Below are 17,236 nucleotides of genomic sequence, written 5' to 3' on the forward strand. Positions count from 1 at the left end.
GCATCCCAGGAAAACCAACCAAAGTGCCCTTGAAACACCTGGCTAAGCCTATGTACCCATTCCAGAGAATTCAGATTGACCACATACAAATGCCAAAGAGTGGTCCCCATGAATATGCACTAGTGATAGTGGATATGTTTTCAGGATGGCCAGAAGCCTATCCAGTGGCCAATATCACTGCCAAGACAACAGCAAAGCGTCTACTTGCAGATATTGTATGTAGATTTGGACTCCCAGAAGTTATTGAGAGTGACCAGGGCCCAGCTTTTACAGCAACAGTGACTAAAGAAATTTGGACTGCTCTGGGGGTGACCCTAGCTTTCCACACCCCTTACCACCCACAAAGCAGTGGCAAAATGGAACGCATGAATGGTACCCTAAAAGCTAGAATGTTAAAAATGTCACAAGAAACAAAGATGCCCTGGCCAGAAAGCTTGTCAATAGCTTTATTCAGCGTTAGACACACACCTAGAGGGAAGCACTCACTATCCCCATATGAGATTCTATTTGGGACTGCACCCAGACTAGGTTGTTACTACCCCCAACAGCTTCAGCTTCAAACTGATGTTTTGGTAGATAATGTGACTGAACTTGCAAGTGCTTTGAACAAAATACATGCCCAAGTTTTCTCTTCAATTCCAGATCCCGATTTTGATACGGGTACCCACAGCCTGCTTCCCGGAGATTGGGTCCTGGTCAAGAGATTTGTGCGGAAACACACCCTGGAACCAAGATTTGACGGACCATTCCAAGTTCTCCTGATCACTTCAACCTCCGTCAAGTTGGCTGGCAGGCCACATTGGATCCACGCTTCCCATTGCAAGAAGACTCCTGCCCCAGAGGAAGCAGACACCGCACAACCATGTACCCCTGGTACATTATCACCTTAATTAGCCTAATTAAGGCCCAACAAGTAGCCATTACTAAAGATGCCAGTGGGTATACCTTCTGGTACAATTCCTCATGTACCCGAGTGGCTACATATACTTTTGACTATTGTGACATTGTAGACTGCCCATTTCCTACGTCACAAATTCAAACCATCTATAGAGATATACCTCATGTAAAAGACCCCTATGTTTGTGTAGTTGACAAACAATGGGGGCATAACTGTAACCATTGGGGGGCTGCAGGGTGGAATGCTGGGCCTGCCTGGGGTTACAAGCCCAAAAGTGCCTTATCTAAGGTAGATGACCATGGTAGATCCCTCCTCCAAAGAATGACTTTAAGGAAACCTGGAGGAGGTACACCCATGAAATTCATTCTAAACATAGAGCATCCCAGTCCAACGGATGCAGACCAGTATGTAATGGGAATGTATTGGAAGAAAGGTTCCTGTAATAAATTAGGGCACTTCTACCTAAAAGATATGTGCCACTCTCCAGAGTGGCAAGGGGCTACCCACATGGTCTAAAACCCATTAAAACCACACATCCAGTCCTTTAAAGACATGATGGCCATTGCTAATCCCACCTTTGAAGATACCATGGCCGCTGAAACAGGTTTTAATGATGTTAATTTATGGTTGGAATGGATGAAATATAATGCCAACAAACATAACAGAACCGCATGCTATGTGTGTGGTGGCGCCCGGCCTCACCTCGGCACTGTACCCTTGACTTTGCCATTAGAACTAGAAAATTGCGTCTTAAGTCTTTTTGCCTACCATTACAATTATAACAGGTCCCTCTGCAAAGCATGGACAGTAGAATACCCCCTCCTAATCAAAGATGTCAAACCCCCAGATGGTATTACGATCTATAAGGGAAACTACACCTGTTATGCCAATTATGACGGAATTGGTAAGTTCATGGGTAACTTCTCCGAAGGATATTGTGCCACCTACTGAACTGTCCCTATGTACCTGTTACAATTCCATACTAGGTCATTAGGAGATATATACTGGTTGTGTGGGGATTTACAGTTAAGATCCAGAATGGACAAGGAATGGTGGGGGGAGTGTACTCTGGCTAAAGCCATCATGCCCATACATATTATCTCTGACACACACCCTGACATACATGAGTCCATACACACACCAGCCAAGGTTAAGCGTGAAGCCCCAGTAAGAGGCAGTTTTGACCCCCACATTTATATTGATGCCATTGGGGTGCCTAATGAATTTAAAGCAAGAGATGAAGTTGCTGCGGGGTTTGAATCACTTTTTACCATAGTTACTGCAAACAAGAATTTAAATTGGATTAATTACATTTATTACAACCAACAACGCTTTGTCAACTACACCAGAGATACCCTCCAGGGTTTAGCCGAACAATTGCAGGCCACATCCCAGATGTCCTTCCAGAACAGAATGGCCTTAGACATTATCCTAGCTGAGAAGGGGGGGCGTATGTAAAATACTGCCCGACACCATGACCTGTTGTACATACATCCCAGAAAACACAGGTCCTAATGGTAAAGTCGCCTTGGCCATAGAGAAATTAAATAAGCTCTCTGAAGAGTTAAAAAGGAATTCTGGGGTAAAAGATCCCTGGGAAAGGTGGTTTGGGTGGATGACAGGGTGGCAAAAAGCTTTAGTTCACATTGGTATGGCATTACTAATTTTTCTTTTTATTCTCGCTCTTCTCGTTTGTTGTGTCCTCCCCTGTCTGAGAAAAGTCCTACAGAAGACTGCAGACCAAGCGGCACCAACTTTTGCACATCTGACAGTTGATGACCAAGATTTCCAAGATTTCAATTCACCCTGTATACCGCTGCAAACTATCCCTTTTACTGATAAAGTGCAAGAGTTTTAGGTAGGGAACCAGCTTAGGGACAGCGTCCGTCTCTATGGATAGACTGCCGTGCGGAGATGTGGTGGGCAAGCCACTGCGGGATACCAGCGGAGTGAAGAAAGTTCCTGACCGTATTGACGGATGAGCTGCAGCCTATTAGGGACAGGAAGGGACAGAATTGCACTTTGCAATAACACCTAGCTAGCGGTCATGGGGTTTCTGTGCCTTTGGGCTAACACGTCTTCTGGTATTAACAAATAAAGTTTATCTTTTTAGTGCCTAACATTTCATAGGGGGGACTGTTGTAGAATTATTAAAAACTTTATTAAATTTACCCATTAACTCCATTAACTTCATTATATAACAGATTTTCCTAACAGCATTTAGAATATTAGAAAGAGAATGTATTTTCTAGAAGGATATGAGTAACACCGGAATTGTCAAGTTCCTGTAATAAAAATGTATGCCATAGTTAGATCATGAGAACTGTACTAATGAAATGTCCATTCACTAAAAAGCCTTGAACCTGACCTCGAATCTAACATCACTAACTACTCAAAATGGCGCCTAAAGCCCCCCTCCCATCGAGTAAAGCCTCGTGCTAGCAAGATGGCGCCTGGGCCATCGTGTCCACTCCCGTGTCCAAGATGACGCCACTCTCGGTGGGAGGTCATGTAGCCGACCACTTAACACTTAAGCCAATTAATAATATTGATGGGTGGGTATTGACATAGCCACTTAACACCTAACCCAATTAATGATGTTTATTTGTTGTTATCTTGATATTCTATGATGATGTAATATTGCTTTTATAAGGGTCTGCGAGCCCGCTTTTTAACCAGATGCCATTACATTTTCTCGAAGTTCTTTTAACCTGAACTAGTGTGTCAGTGTGAATTTACTTCTGCGTATACGCAATTTAATCATCTCAGATTTGGACAGGAACAGATAGTCATTCAAACATATTTGTTTGCTTAAAATAATCTATATCACCCTTGATTGTAATTTGCCTACTTATGAAAGTTTTGTATGATAATTGTGGTTGTTATATTGCGCATTCTGTATTATATATGGACCAAAAAGTTTTTACACCATGGCCCTCTCTGTTAGTTCTGCCACTGCATCCAGGCATGCATGGCATGTTGGAAGATGTGAATGGAGTCCAACCTGCAATCTTGCCAACGCCCTTTTCCCACACCCATTCCATTTAAAAAAAATAAAAAACTAGTATACAGAACAGTAAAACAATAATTAATGTGTTGGTTTAAACTCCTGTTTTTCAACTCCTACTTAAAAACTAGCCTAATTTAAAAACAAAAAAACAATTTTTAAACAACTTCAAATGAGTATAAATTCTCCACAATGCTCTTTCTAGTGAATAGATAAGTGGTTGTGGTCTGATGTGTGTGTGTATATATATATATATATATATATATATATATATATATATATATATATATATTATATGTGTGTGTGTATATATTTGCTTATAAATGAATCTCACTTTTATCGAATCATTGAGAATATATTTACCATTGGGAGAGGGAAAGAGCAACTCTTCTGTAAAAAAAAAAACCCGACATCAGTGATGGTTAATATTTGTGCCTCCAGCAGCAGTTAAGCGGCTGGCTGAGATTTATAGGGGTTGCTGGAAGGGAAGATGATGTCTGTCACAAACCAAAAGTAATAGCGTGGGAGGGTTTTGAATGGCTGCCTTTCCAGCCTTCCTTTATATCTCCGCCTCCTCTTCATGGTGTGACTAAGCAAGCTGTGCTTTTGCTTTGCTTGGATCAGACCAGACAAGTCACTAGTAAGTGCTTTATCTCTATTTGTACATTTAACAGTTTTTATGCCATTTAGGTGGAGAATTTTATGCATAGCATGTAAAGGGGTAGAGCGAGGTACTGTCCTTTAAATGGCCACCACTTTCTCTTTCCGTAACCTTGACTAATGTCACGCCTGCACTGTGCTCCATTCCCTTCCTGCATACTTGGAGAGATCATATGTCCCCTCTAACTGGTCATGCTTGGAGAGATCACATGTCCGCTCTAACTGGTCATGCTTGGAGAGATCACATGTCCCCTCTAACTGGTCATGTTTGGGGAGATCACATGTCCCCTCTAACTGGTCATGTTTAGGGAAATCATATGTCCCCTGTAACTGGGCATGTTAAGAGAAACTCTGCGCTGCAGAACTGCATTGCACTCACTGCTTGATGCATCCTTCATAAACATCCCTAGTTCATTTTAGGGGTTGCATGATATATGGTTCTGTGTGTAGATGGATTTGAACTAGAGAACTTGATAAATGGCCATATTTACCAAGGCAAAGTAGGTGATGTTCTAAATACAGTGAAACATTCTACTGATATATATATATATATATATATATATATATTAGCTCGTAAGAACTGTAGCACGCCTGTTTTTATTATAGGTGAGTAATAAAGCCGGTAGCTTTTTAACGTTTACCTTGCCAGAAATGTAGTAGGGTGCAGTTTTGGAAGCCTGTCTAAGCTGTTTTAGGAGTTTCCCAATTGGTTGCTTTCTAGCTTCTGTTGTACTTGTCATATGATGGGTGGTGGGAGTCATGAGGAATGTTTGGAGAATTTTGAGGCACCACACCTTTTTGTGTGAGGAGATTTATTTTATGGTACAAAGTGTTTTGCTATCAAATAAACTATCTACCTCCCCTTAAATATATTAGAATGGCTGGTGGTAATGTGGAAAAGTTACTAAAATTGCATGAGTTTGCATATGATATGGGGCTATGGTTGCCAGATTAAAGTTCAGGTAATCCAAAATAGCATGCCTCCCAAGTGTCCCTATTTAGGAGGGACAGTCCCTAGTATGGGCCCAAATCCCTCTGACCCTCTTACCTTGCCGGTCCCTACTGTTGGTGTGTATAATAACAGAGCTTCACAGCAATAATTCTCACAGTACAATAAATGTTTAGAAATCAGTCTGTGTAAATATGATATATTGTTTTTGTTCCAAATTATATTTTAGTTGCATAAATTGTACTTTAGTAAATCGCCTAAAATTTCTCAGCACAGTCTGCCCCTGGCCACACCCCTAACATTAAAGTGTCTCTCTTTGTCCATTTGAAATTTGGGGAGGTATGAAACGTTCTTTTCTATATAGGAATTCTGAGGACATGGAATCAATAGATAAAATAATTGACAAGGGAAGCCCAGGGGTATGTGGATTGTGAAGTGTGGAAGGAGGGAAGAGCAGAATGACAATAGGCAGTGTACCTCTCCCAAGATGGAGCACTGAATCCGGCCCTTATTTGGGATGTAGGAAGGGGCCCCAATTTAGCGTCCTGGCTTCTTGGGCAACTTTAATCTGGCTCTACCTGTTTTTTTTTTTTTTTTTCTTGATACGTTTTTGGCATGGTATCAATAAGCTGAAATGTAGTTGGTTGGGCACTCCCTTACAACTGGTTCCAAGCCCTATCTGCACCTTTTCCACAGGTTGTCATTGTTGGGACTGTCAGTGACTCAACACCTTTTTAAAAAACATTTATAAGTGATTTAACCCCTTAAGGACGGAGCCAAATGTACATGTTGTGAACGAAACAAAATGTTAACAAAACCTGGCATTTGCGCTATATGTCTGTCCAACCGTAATTCACCTCTTTCATATTAAATGCACCCCCCCTTATTATATATCATTTTATTCAGGGGAAACAGGGCTTTCATTTAATATCAAATATTTAGCTATGAAACATAATTTAATATGAAAAAAATGGGAGAAAATAAGAATTTTTTTTTTTTTTTAGTTCTACATGACATTTTAACTGTCAATGTCATAATACTGTTTGCTTTTACTGCAATAAAATACACATATTTGTATTCAGCAAAGTCTCATGTGTAAAACAGTACCCCCTATGTACAGGTTTTATGGAGTTTTGGGAAGTTACGGGGTCAAATATAGCACGTTACATTTGAAATTGAAATTCGCCAGATTGGTTACGTTGCCTTTGGGACTTTATAGTAGCCCAGGAAATAAATTTACACCCATAATGGCATACCATTTGCAATAGTATACAACCCAAGGTATTGCAAATGGGGTATGTCCAGTCTTTTTTAGTAGCCATTTGGTCACAAACACTGGCCAAAGTTAGCGTTAGTATTTGTTTGTGTGTGAAAAATGCAAAAAACGCCAATTTTGGCTAGTGTTACTGACTAAGTGTTCTGACTAAGTGGCTACTATAAAGACTGGACATACCCCGTTTGCAATACCTTGGGTTGTCTACTATTGCAAATGGTATGCCATCATAGGGGTAATTTTCATTCTTGGGCTACCATAGGGTCTCAAAGGCAACGTACCCAATCTGGCAAATTTTAATGTGAAAAAAATGAAACACAAGCCTTATATTTGACGCTGTAACTTTTGAAAACACCATAAAACCTGTACATGGGGGGTACTGTTGTACTCGGGAGACTTCGCTGAACACAAATATTTGTGCTTCAAAACAGTAAAAAGTATCGCAGCAATAATATCGTCCGTGTAAGTGCTGTTTGTGCGTGAAAAATGCAAAAAAAGTCACTTTTACTGGCGATATCATCGTTGTAATACATTTTACTGTTTTGAAACACTAATATTTGTGTTCAGCGAAGTCCCCCGAGTCGAACAGTACCCCCATGTACAGGTTGTATGGTGTCTTGGAAAGTTATAGGGTTAAATATTGTGCTAGCAAATTAAATTCCCTTTACTTTCGGCATGGGTTGTCAGGCAGGTCCCGCTAATTGTAATTAATTAATTAAGATACCCAATTATGTAAAAATATTACATAAATATATGTGTGTGTGTGTGTGTGTGTATATATATATATATATGTGTGTGTGTGTGTGTGTGTGTGTGTGTGTGTGTGTGTGTGTGTGTGTGTATATATATATATATATATATATATATATATATATATATATATATATATAGTGATATATACGTATATATTTATGTATATAGATATATATATATATTATTTCGTTCTGCGTGTTTTTTTATATAAATATATATATTAATATCACAATACAGTTAGAACGAAATAACACACATCTATATATTTTGTAATTATTTTTTATTATTTTTTTATTTTTTTAACGTATTTACATATTTTTTTTTATATTGCATATAAATATATATATAACAATAATTATATATATATATATATATATATAATCAGTATCAGTCTACGTGTAATTTGATATTAATATATATAATTATATATATATTAATAGTAAAATACACCTATACAGTGTGTGTGTGTGTGTGTGTGTGTGTGTATATATATATATATATATATATGTGTGTGTGTGTATATATTATTATTTTTTTACACTTTTAACATTTTTTTTTTATTTTCACCTGTCATTACAGGCAGCCCCCCTGCTGGCAATACAGAAGCCAGCTATCCCTGCCATTTGATTGTGAGGTCCTCGCAAGGACCTCACTCTCACATGGTCGGGGGGGGACCGGAGGAGGAAGATCTGCCGCGGGGGGGTTCCCTGGGAGTCCCCCCAACCGCGATCGTCGGCGTGGGACCGCCGGCGACCGGGTAAGTAAGGAAAGACCGGAGGGCGTACTATTACGCCCGGCGGCGTTTAGAGCCGCCTATAATAGTACGTAATAGTACGCCCTCCGGTCTTAAGGGGTTAAGAGTTTTCTTATGCAATAGCCTGAAACCTGTTGTGCTGGGACTCAGGGAGGTTCTAAATAAGGGACTGGTACACAGGACAATATCACTATTGATTGCTTTCCCTTAAAGGAACAATCTAACATTAAATTATTAAATTATTGTTAAGTTAGAGTAAATTTAGATTTGTCGCATGTCAAACGTGAAGACCTTCAAAAACGCAAGTTCTTAAAGGACCACTTTAGGCACCTAGACCACTTCAGCTTAATGAAGTGGTCTGGGTGCCAGGTCCCTCTAGGATTAACCCTTTTTTTTTATAAACATAGCAGTTTCAGAGAAACTGCTATGTTTATAATAGGGTTAATCCAGCCTCCAAATCCTCTAGTGGCTGCCTCACTGACAGCCGCTAGAGGCGCCTGCGTGATTCTCACTGTGAAAATCACAGTGAGAGCACGCAAGCGTTCCTATGAGACCGGCTGAATGCGCGCGCAGCTCTTGCCGCGCATGCGCATTCAGCCGAAAGGGGGGATCGGAGGCGGAGAGGAGGAGGAGAGCTCCCCGCCCGGCGCTGGAATAAAGGCAAGTTGTAACCCTTTCCTCATCACAGAGCCCGGCGGGAGGGGGTCCCTGAGGGTGGGGGCACCCTCAGGGCACTATAGTGCCAGGAAAACGAGTATGTTTTCCTGGCACTATAGTGGTCCTTTAAGGAGGAGTCGCCTCTAGTATTGGATTTTTAGCCAAACATATTGAGATTGTTCATAAAAAGACAGAAATGTGCACTCAGAAACAGGTTAATTCAATAAAGAACCACCAAAGTCTCAATTAAGTGGTCTGGGTGTGGTGATGCTGTCATTTCAACCATGCAATGTAAAACATTGCCGTTTTGTACAAACAGCAGTGGAAGGGATATCTACATCTTTTCCCGAAAGTCACCGTTGGGGCCTCCTCCTCTACAACGGAGTCGAACACAGTCCTGCAATCAAATGCTGCTTATAGTAGCATCCGATTAGAGGAGTGCAGCATTATGCTCAACATACTTATCTGTAATTCATTGCCGATATCTTTGAAGGCTGTATAGGTGGTTACAGCATAGGAATCTCTGTGCTGGAAATGAGGTAAGTAATCATTCTTTCACTTAATTAATTATTTATTTTTAAATATTAATGGAGGGGACAGAAGGGAACATATAGTCCGGAGAGAGAAAATGTTTTTGGGACTACAGGTTCCCTTTTAAAGTGTGAATTTATGGCAAATCAAAGTAAATGTAAAATATAAAGTCAAAATAGGTAAACCGGGGGGAAAAAAATCAACCTGGTTATTGTGGACTATAACTTGAAATTTAGTTTGAAATCCTAACAGTTCACATTTTAGTGAGTAACTGGGCATGTCACACCGCTGGTAAACCATGATTGCTTTTTGTGTATGGTAATTAGTTAGAATCACCCAATCACTGTTGTCTTGGATTATGACCTCAAATGTACATTTTTATTGAACTATGGTTTACGAAGATTATAAGAAAGCTGGTTTTCTCACAAATAGTAAATCGTTATCAAATATAGACATCAGGGTGACAAGAATACACAAATAGAAATGTTATTGGGGCTGCTAGCCTGGTTTCTGTGCTTGTGGGTGTTTTAACTCTCTACCAGCACAAAAGAAATAAGGTTTGGGTTAATTTTTGGCTCACTTGCACTAAAGCCAGTGAGATAGCACCAAGATTGGAGGTTATGTATAAAAAGTGATGCAACTGGTTTTACACCAAAATTTTATTCCATTTTCTATTTGTGTCATTTCTGAAGGGGTGAAATTTTTTCATTTTATTTTTTTTAATCAGGCTGCTGATGTTTTAAAAACTATTTGATTTGCAGTTTTTTTTTTTATTAATCTCATGTTTTTACAGACGAAAAGGTCAGTAGTTACAATTGTGGAAGGTCAAGGCTTGTTTTGCCAGTTATTGACGGTCACTTTTTATATAAAGTCTCATCTCCCCAATACCTGAATAGTCAAAGCCTCCATTACATTAGTCTATTCTGATAACGTTTTAATAATGAATATAATGTTGTCCTGTTTAACATCCATATTTCATCAAAAACCCGACTTTGACGGACATTTATCAAAGTGTTCTGTTGTTTCTGTGAAACCCACACATTCTATTGGCGACTCTACCCATTTTACATGTTTACACCGCTTTTCAAAAAAATTGATAAATCTCAACCAAAATACTCAAGATGAAAATCTGCTGAATTGTATGTTTTTGTATTAAATTTGCATTTTTTTTTTCTTCTACAATGTAGTCATATGGCCTGAAATTTGCTATTTGATTAACTATTTATTTTTTTTGTATTTCTTTTCCACCAGTTTGGTAAAAAAACAAAAAAAAACTTTAATTCTTAAGCTATCTGTTTACACTTGTTAGATTCAAGATGGTGGTATTATCAAAGGAGCATGGGTACGTGATCCTGACAGGCGCTGCCAGTTTCATCATGGTTGCCGACCTGAGCATAAATGTGAACAGGGCCCGTAAGCTCTATAAAGTAGAGGTGAGTTGTAAATTATTGTTTTTTTGTGTGTTTAATTTTTTTTATTTTTTTTTAGCCTCCAGTTTAGAGGTATCATAATATAATTTCTGAGAAGTAATATAGTGTATTATAACTTACTTGGAGTAAGTGAATAAATTAAAATGGATCACAAATATAAAATTTCTGTAAAATATACTTTGTTCTAGTTTGTGGGAGTGAGGTACAGTTGTAATCAAAATTATTCAATCCCGATTTAAAATGACCCTGACATACGATCAGCGCTATGTCTGGAGGAAGAAGAATGTAGCATACGCTGAAAAGTATACTCTGCCTACAGTTAAACACGGTGGTGGCTCGGTGATTATCTGGGGCTGTTTTTCATCTGCTGGCACTGGAAACCTGCAGGGTGTGGATGGCAAGATGGATTCATTGAAGTATTAGGAAATCCCATCTGTGGAAGCTGAAGCTTGGGTGTCAATGGACCTTCCAACAATACAATGATCCTAGGCGTACCTCAAATTCCACCTAGGCTTGGTTGAGGAAGAAGCCCTGGAAAATTCTACAGTGGCAATCAGTCACCTGACTTGAACCCCATAGAAAATCTCTGGTGGGATTTAAAGAAGGCGATTGCAGCATGCAAACCCAAGAATATTGCTGAACTGAAGGCTTATTGCGGAAGATTCCTCAGGAACGCTGCCAGGTGCTGTTGTCTGGCATCTTGTTTGCAGTAGGTCATAGCAGCGAAATAGTGCTCTACTAATTAATGAAGATGGTTGCTATGAAGGGGTTGAATAGTTTTTAAACTGGAGTCATTTATAAGTTGCATTTTCAGTTGAATTTGGAGATACTATTTAACCCTTTTACGGACTGAGCCAATTGTACAAGTTATGATCAAAACAAAACATAAACAAAACCTGTTCAGGTCGTAATTCACCTCTTTCATATTCTGTGCACCCACACTTATCATATTTAAACTTGTGCAGGAGAAACATGGCTTTCATGTCACATCAAATATTAGTATATTAAGCATAATTTAATATGAATAAAATATAAATAAAATGTAAGAACGTTTTTTAGTTCTGCATGGCATTTTAACTGTGAATGTCATAATACTGTTTGCTGTTACTGCAGTAATGTACACATATTTGTATTCAGCGATGTCTCACAGGTAAAACAGTACCCCCTATGTACAGGTTGTATAGTGTTTTGGAAAGTTACAGGGTCAAATATAGCATGTTTCATTTTTCAGTTTATACACATAGACATTTGCCAGACTGGTTATGTTGGCTTAAATTTGGAAAATAATTTTTAATATATTTTTTATTTTTTTTGATAAGTGTCACTCTAGTGAATATGAATTTATTTTAATTAAATTTAAACAAAAAAAAATAAAACCTGCAAAAATAGCTGATCTTTAAAAAGAAAATAATTCTCCTGCTCCGGCATAGTCAAAACATGACTATTTTTGCCTCTGGTTTGCCATTTGGATTTAATTCGGAATTTAGTGAACAACTCTTATAGTGTTTGTGAATTTCAGTCCTGCAGAGCTAACCATGTTTGTTCATTTATTTTTTTTTGTTTACTCAGTACCCCACTATGTACAGCAATGACCCAGAAAATGGAAAAATATTCAACTGCATCCAGCGGGCACACCAAAACACGTAACTCATTTAAATTTTTTTTTTTTTTAAATAATATAGTTTTGCTTACTCCTAACTTTTATGTTTTTCTCTATGAAGATTAACAGTTTTATACAGGTGATGGCTAAGCTTGCCACTCCAAGTATCTGACATACAATTTCATGATACATTTTTAATTTGTCTATAATTAAAGCCGAGCTGGCATAGAATATAAAGTCCAGATGTGCTGGGATTCTGTATGCACACACAGGGATTCACAGGAAAATGCATTCTTTTACACGTACACATATGCAGTGCATCTCTGGAATGAGCCAAGCGTTACTGCAGAGATATATGTATTATCTACTCCTGAATAAAATAGGAACTATCTTAATAGAAAGGTGACTGTTCCTCTTTGAAGTGGACCTTCTGATGTTTACCTGACTAAGGTCAGTGTTCTTGGCTTGGTTTCTGTATGATTTATTTATTCCAGCCCTGTGGTGAAGCTGATAAATTCTGGCGGGACAGCGGGAGGGAGGTGACCTAAGGACAGATGATATAATTGTGCAGAATTTAGATGCTGTGGGTTGTATTTAAAATATGTATGTATATATTATTATTATTTGTAATAAATATATTTTATTTTTCTGATTTAACCTAATCAATATAATCTATAAATGTTTTGCTGTTTTTACACGTATATCAACCTGGCTACATTGGTCTTAGAAAGTATTTGGTGTTTCATCACCACTTAGTGAAAGCCAGAAAAGTTTGTTACCTATTGTGTTACAGTGGTCTTCAGTACACTCCATCACTGTAGCGTTAAACACATTCTGTGAACAGACCTACCAAGAGCTCATGATTGTGTCGTGTCTTTCAGCCTGGAAGTCTATCCGGCATTCCTGTTCTTCCTGGTTGCTGGAGGACTTACACATCCGGTAAGAAAGTATGCAACAAATATTATTGACAAATAAGGCTAGAATTTCATTGTTAACACTAAAAGATGAGGCACATAAGCACTTCCCAGAAGCACGTGCACAATGTAATGAGTTATTTAAATTATTTTTGTTTTAAATATTTTTATTGTTATCACAATATAAATGCGGGTTTCAAGTAGAATACGGTTAAAGCGGGTAGTCGCCTACGCAGAGGCGTGCGTATTAAAGTTTCAGTTAACATGGGGCAAACATATTGCGGATTTGTCTGAATATCATGTAATCGCCTACGCAGAGGCGTACGAGTCATTGTAGGCATGTATTCACAAATATTAAGTTTACATAAGCTTTGCGGTGTTGGACATCAAAAACAAGAACATGCTGTAATGAGCTAGTATAATAAAGGGAGCGAGTTAAAAACTATTAACTGAAGAGTGTATCTTCGTTATGCATTTTAGACCGTTGCACAGTTGTGTGCTCCAGCAATATTTCCGGTTGCTTGTAAACAAATGGTCATATGGTCTGGTATTTAATGTTGTTGGCCTGCTGAGAAGGCTAGCGTCTTAGTGTGTGGTCTGTGTGTGCCTCAATCATATGGACCATATTTGTCAGAGAGTTCGGTTCAGATTCTGGTGTCTGTGTGTGTGTGTGATTTAAATTATTTTTGTACCGTAACAAAATTACCTTTAATTTTATACAGCACTAGCTGCTTTAAAATTAAATTTATAACACTTTTTTTGAGAAGTTGCTTTTCATTCTACGCCTTTTTAGTAATATCTTAAATCTATTAAATGCAGACTTTTAAAATATTTTGGGGTGAATATGTTTGGAATACATTTCTGAACAATGTGATCTTTTAGTAATTTAAACTTGTTTATTTGCTATCTAATATTTAATTGTTTAGCACCTCTGACCCTCTCAAAAGGGCATTCTGTGCTTCTACGTATTTGTCCTTTGACATACACAATTTTTACTTAGTATATTTTTAATTATAAAATGTATACACACACATCACAGGGCACTTCTCCAATGATATTCTCTTTGTTCAGGTAATCAATGAATATTAACTAACTGGGGAATGCTCGTGGTTTTTACTTCCGTGTGTACTTCCATAAAATATACCTTTTACAAAACATGCATATTGCTGTGATTGACAATTCAGTCCTCCATCCATGATTGAGATATAAATGATACCCCTTTTTAAAGAAAAAAAAATCAGGGCTTATTCTGTAGGGACTAGTCTGTAATGACCGCAAGTGTAGCTTTGAAAACATTGAATTGACTATTCCTTTTTAACTAAGCTTTGTTTCTGTCCTCACTCACTGTCTATACCTTGTTTTGTTTTATAGCGTCTAGCAAGCACACTAGGAGTTGCTTGGATTGTTGGTAGAGAATTGTATGCTTATGGATACTATACAGGAGGTGAGTATTGTTTTATTGTCAATCACAGATTTCAAAAACAGTTGTTTACAAGAGAAACTCTTAATTTAATAATCCCGTTCAGGCAGTGACTGACAGTGCTGAACTACGGTATGTAGAATCCATCAGCTCTTCTTGTGAAATCAACTACCAAGAGGTACAATCAATAATTAATTCATATCACATCAGAAGCATGTGAATTCATTGTAATGCTAAGCAGCACTTTAAGCAGAGCAACCTTCATACATTTTAAGCATTTTGCATAAATATGGTGATCAGGTTCTTAATTTTAAAGCTTCTGTTCTTGAGATGCCCCTACAAGGGAAAAAAAACTTTTTACATTAAAGGGACACTATAGTCACCAGAACAACTAAAGCTTAATGTAGTTGTGGTTAGTATAGTCAATCCCTACAGGCTTTTTGCAGTAAACAGTCTGTTCAGAGAACACTCCTCAGACAGCCACTAGAGGTGCTTCCTGTGTCAGTGCTGCACAGTTTGCAGCACTGATGTTCAGTGTCTGCATGGAGACACTGAATTTTCTTCACAGAGATGGTTTCAATTAATACATCTCCATGAGGAGATGCTGTTTGGCCAGGATTGCATTTAGCTCCATCTCCTTGGCTGAGATCATCCCTATGGGAAAACATTGTAAATGGCTGACATTATCACTGATGACCTCATCAGTTTTCTAGTTATGTGGGCCTAGCATATTTTTCTAACACTATAGGGTCAGATGTACTCCATTTCAATATTTTCTGTACTATACATTCCATAGCATGTACAACTGTTAAAACCTAAAAAAATAAAAAAATTATGAAGGTTCAGGAGGTTTTTGATTTCCACATGCAATGGTGAATAAACTTTAAAACTCATTGGCATTTCAAAGAACTGAAGGAAATCTTAATTAGAGCTACAGAAAGTGGTTGGGTGAGTATTTTTTTTCTCTAAAGAAGCACAGAGAGAATTTTGCAAAGTGCTGCCATCCAAGTTTTGTAGGTATTTGTCTCTGCTCCTCTCTTCTACTATGAAAAGAAAGAAAAGATCTTACCTACTTGAATCTAACCTGGGCATTACATCTAACTTATAGAGTGAGGAAAATATACAGATCTATAAGATTAGGAAGAAAGAGGCTAAGCAAGTTATAAGAGCTTCCATACACAGAAGAGAAAAGATAGCCACTAGAGACAGTCTTACATTGCATGATTAAGGGGACAGACATTGGATCCAGAAAACTTTTTTAAGATGAAATTGTCTGGGCCTATAGTGTCTTTAGTATCAGCAAGTTTGGAAAGAAGACATAGGTTTCGTGAGACATATTTGCTGAATAAAGAAGGAATCAACCAATATTGATTTTATTAAAAAAAAATAATTTTAAGAGCCGATACCGATAATCTGAACTTTCAGGCCACTAGCCAATAACTTGCCGATATTCTGTACATTTACCATTTTGAAAAAATAAACTATTTCTAAAGGTAAATGCACAAGATATACATGCCACATGTAGTGGATGCAGTGTGTTTAGACAGGGGAGCTGTTTGTGTAGTGGATGCAGTGTGTGTGTGTGTGTGTGTATATATATATATATATATATATATATATATATATATATATAAAATGAATGCAGTGTGTGTGTTTGTGTAGTGTGTATAGTGAATGCAGTGTGTGTTTGTCATGGGCCGGGCGGTCCTGATCGGCAATATCGGTATGTTTATTGGCCAATACCAATATTGCCGAAAATACAGAATATTGGCCAGACCGAGAATCGGTTGATCCCTAGAATAAACTATGTATAACCTAAGAAGTTAGAGTAGTGAATTGTTTCATTTATTTGTTCTATTCTAAATGTACACATCTCAATATTGATCATATGGAAAATTATTATTTTTTGTTTTAATAATTATTATTAGATCCCAGCAAACGGAAGAGGGGTGCAATTGGCTCATTTGCTCTTTTGGGTCTCTTGGGTACTACTTTCTGCTCAGCCTTCAAATTGCTTGGTTGGTCATTGCACCCGAAGACTTGGTGTTGAATGTGGAATCACTTGAAAGATAAGACCAGATTCTTTCAAAAAGAAGCCCGTCTGTATTGTTCAAACCCCTGTTCTATGTCCCTCCTCACTTAAAGGAGTGCATTTGCCAGGGCCTACAGGTCTTTAAATCAATTTTGCCATCACAAATTTGTATTTTCTAATTAAAAATCTTGAAAATCACTTTGTTTGATAAATTGTTCTATGTTATCTGATACAAAGTTAACTCCATATGTTTGTGTAATGAGCGAAACTATAGGCACAAAAACAACTTTTAGCTTAATGAAGCTGTTTTGGAGTATAGATCAATCATCTGTCATATAGGAATTAAATAATTTTGTTT

At 37.9% G+C, this 17,236-nt stretch overlaps 1 protein-coding gene across 1 annotated transcript; it reads left to right on the top strand.

Moving 5' to 3' along the window:
• The first annotated feature begins 4,437 nt into the window (after positions 1-4,437).
• MGST3 (microsomal glutathione S-transferase 3) lies at positions 4,438-17,076 on the top strand. The gene is made up of 6 exons (XM_063426697.1): positions 4,438-4,545; positions 10,792-10,915; positions 12,482-12,555; positions 13,394-13,451; positions 14,798-14,870; positions 16,775-17,076. Exons 2-6 carry the CDS (start codon positions 10,799-10,801, stop codon positions 16,894-16,896), a joined length of 444 nt encoding a protein of 147 aa, XP_063282767.1. The 5' UTR covers positions 4,438-4,545; positions 10,792-10,798; the 3' UTR covers positions 16,897-17,076.
• Positions 17,077-17,236: the final 160 nt, after the last annotated feature.

Source organism: Pelobates fuscus, chromosome 7 (genome assembly GCF_036172605.1).
Source record: "Pelobates fuscus isolate aPelFus1 chromosome 7, aPelFus1.pri, whole genome shotgun sequence".
Taxonomy (NCBI): Eukaryota; Metazoa; Chordata; class Amphibia; order Anura; family Pelobatidae; genus Pelobates; species Pelobates fuscus.

Coding starts and splice junctions, on each gene's coding strand:
- MGST3 (XM_063426697.1), top strand. CDS start 10,799: ATGGTGGTATTATCAAAGGAGCATGGGTACGTGATCCTGACAGGCGCT. Junction 10,916..12,481: donor GTAAGCTCTATAAAGTAGAG/GTGAGTTGTAAA, acceptor TTGTTTACTCAG/TACCCCACTATGTACAGCAA. Junction 12,556..13,393: donor CAGCGGGCACACCAAAACAC/GTAACTCATTTA, acceptor CGTGTCTTTCAG/CCTGGAAGTCTATCCGGCAT.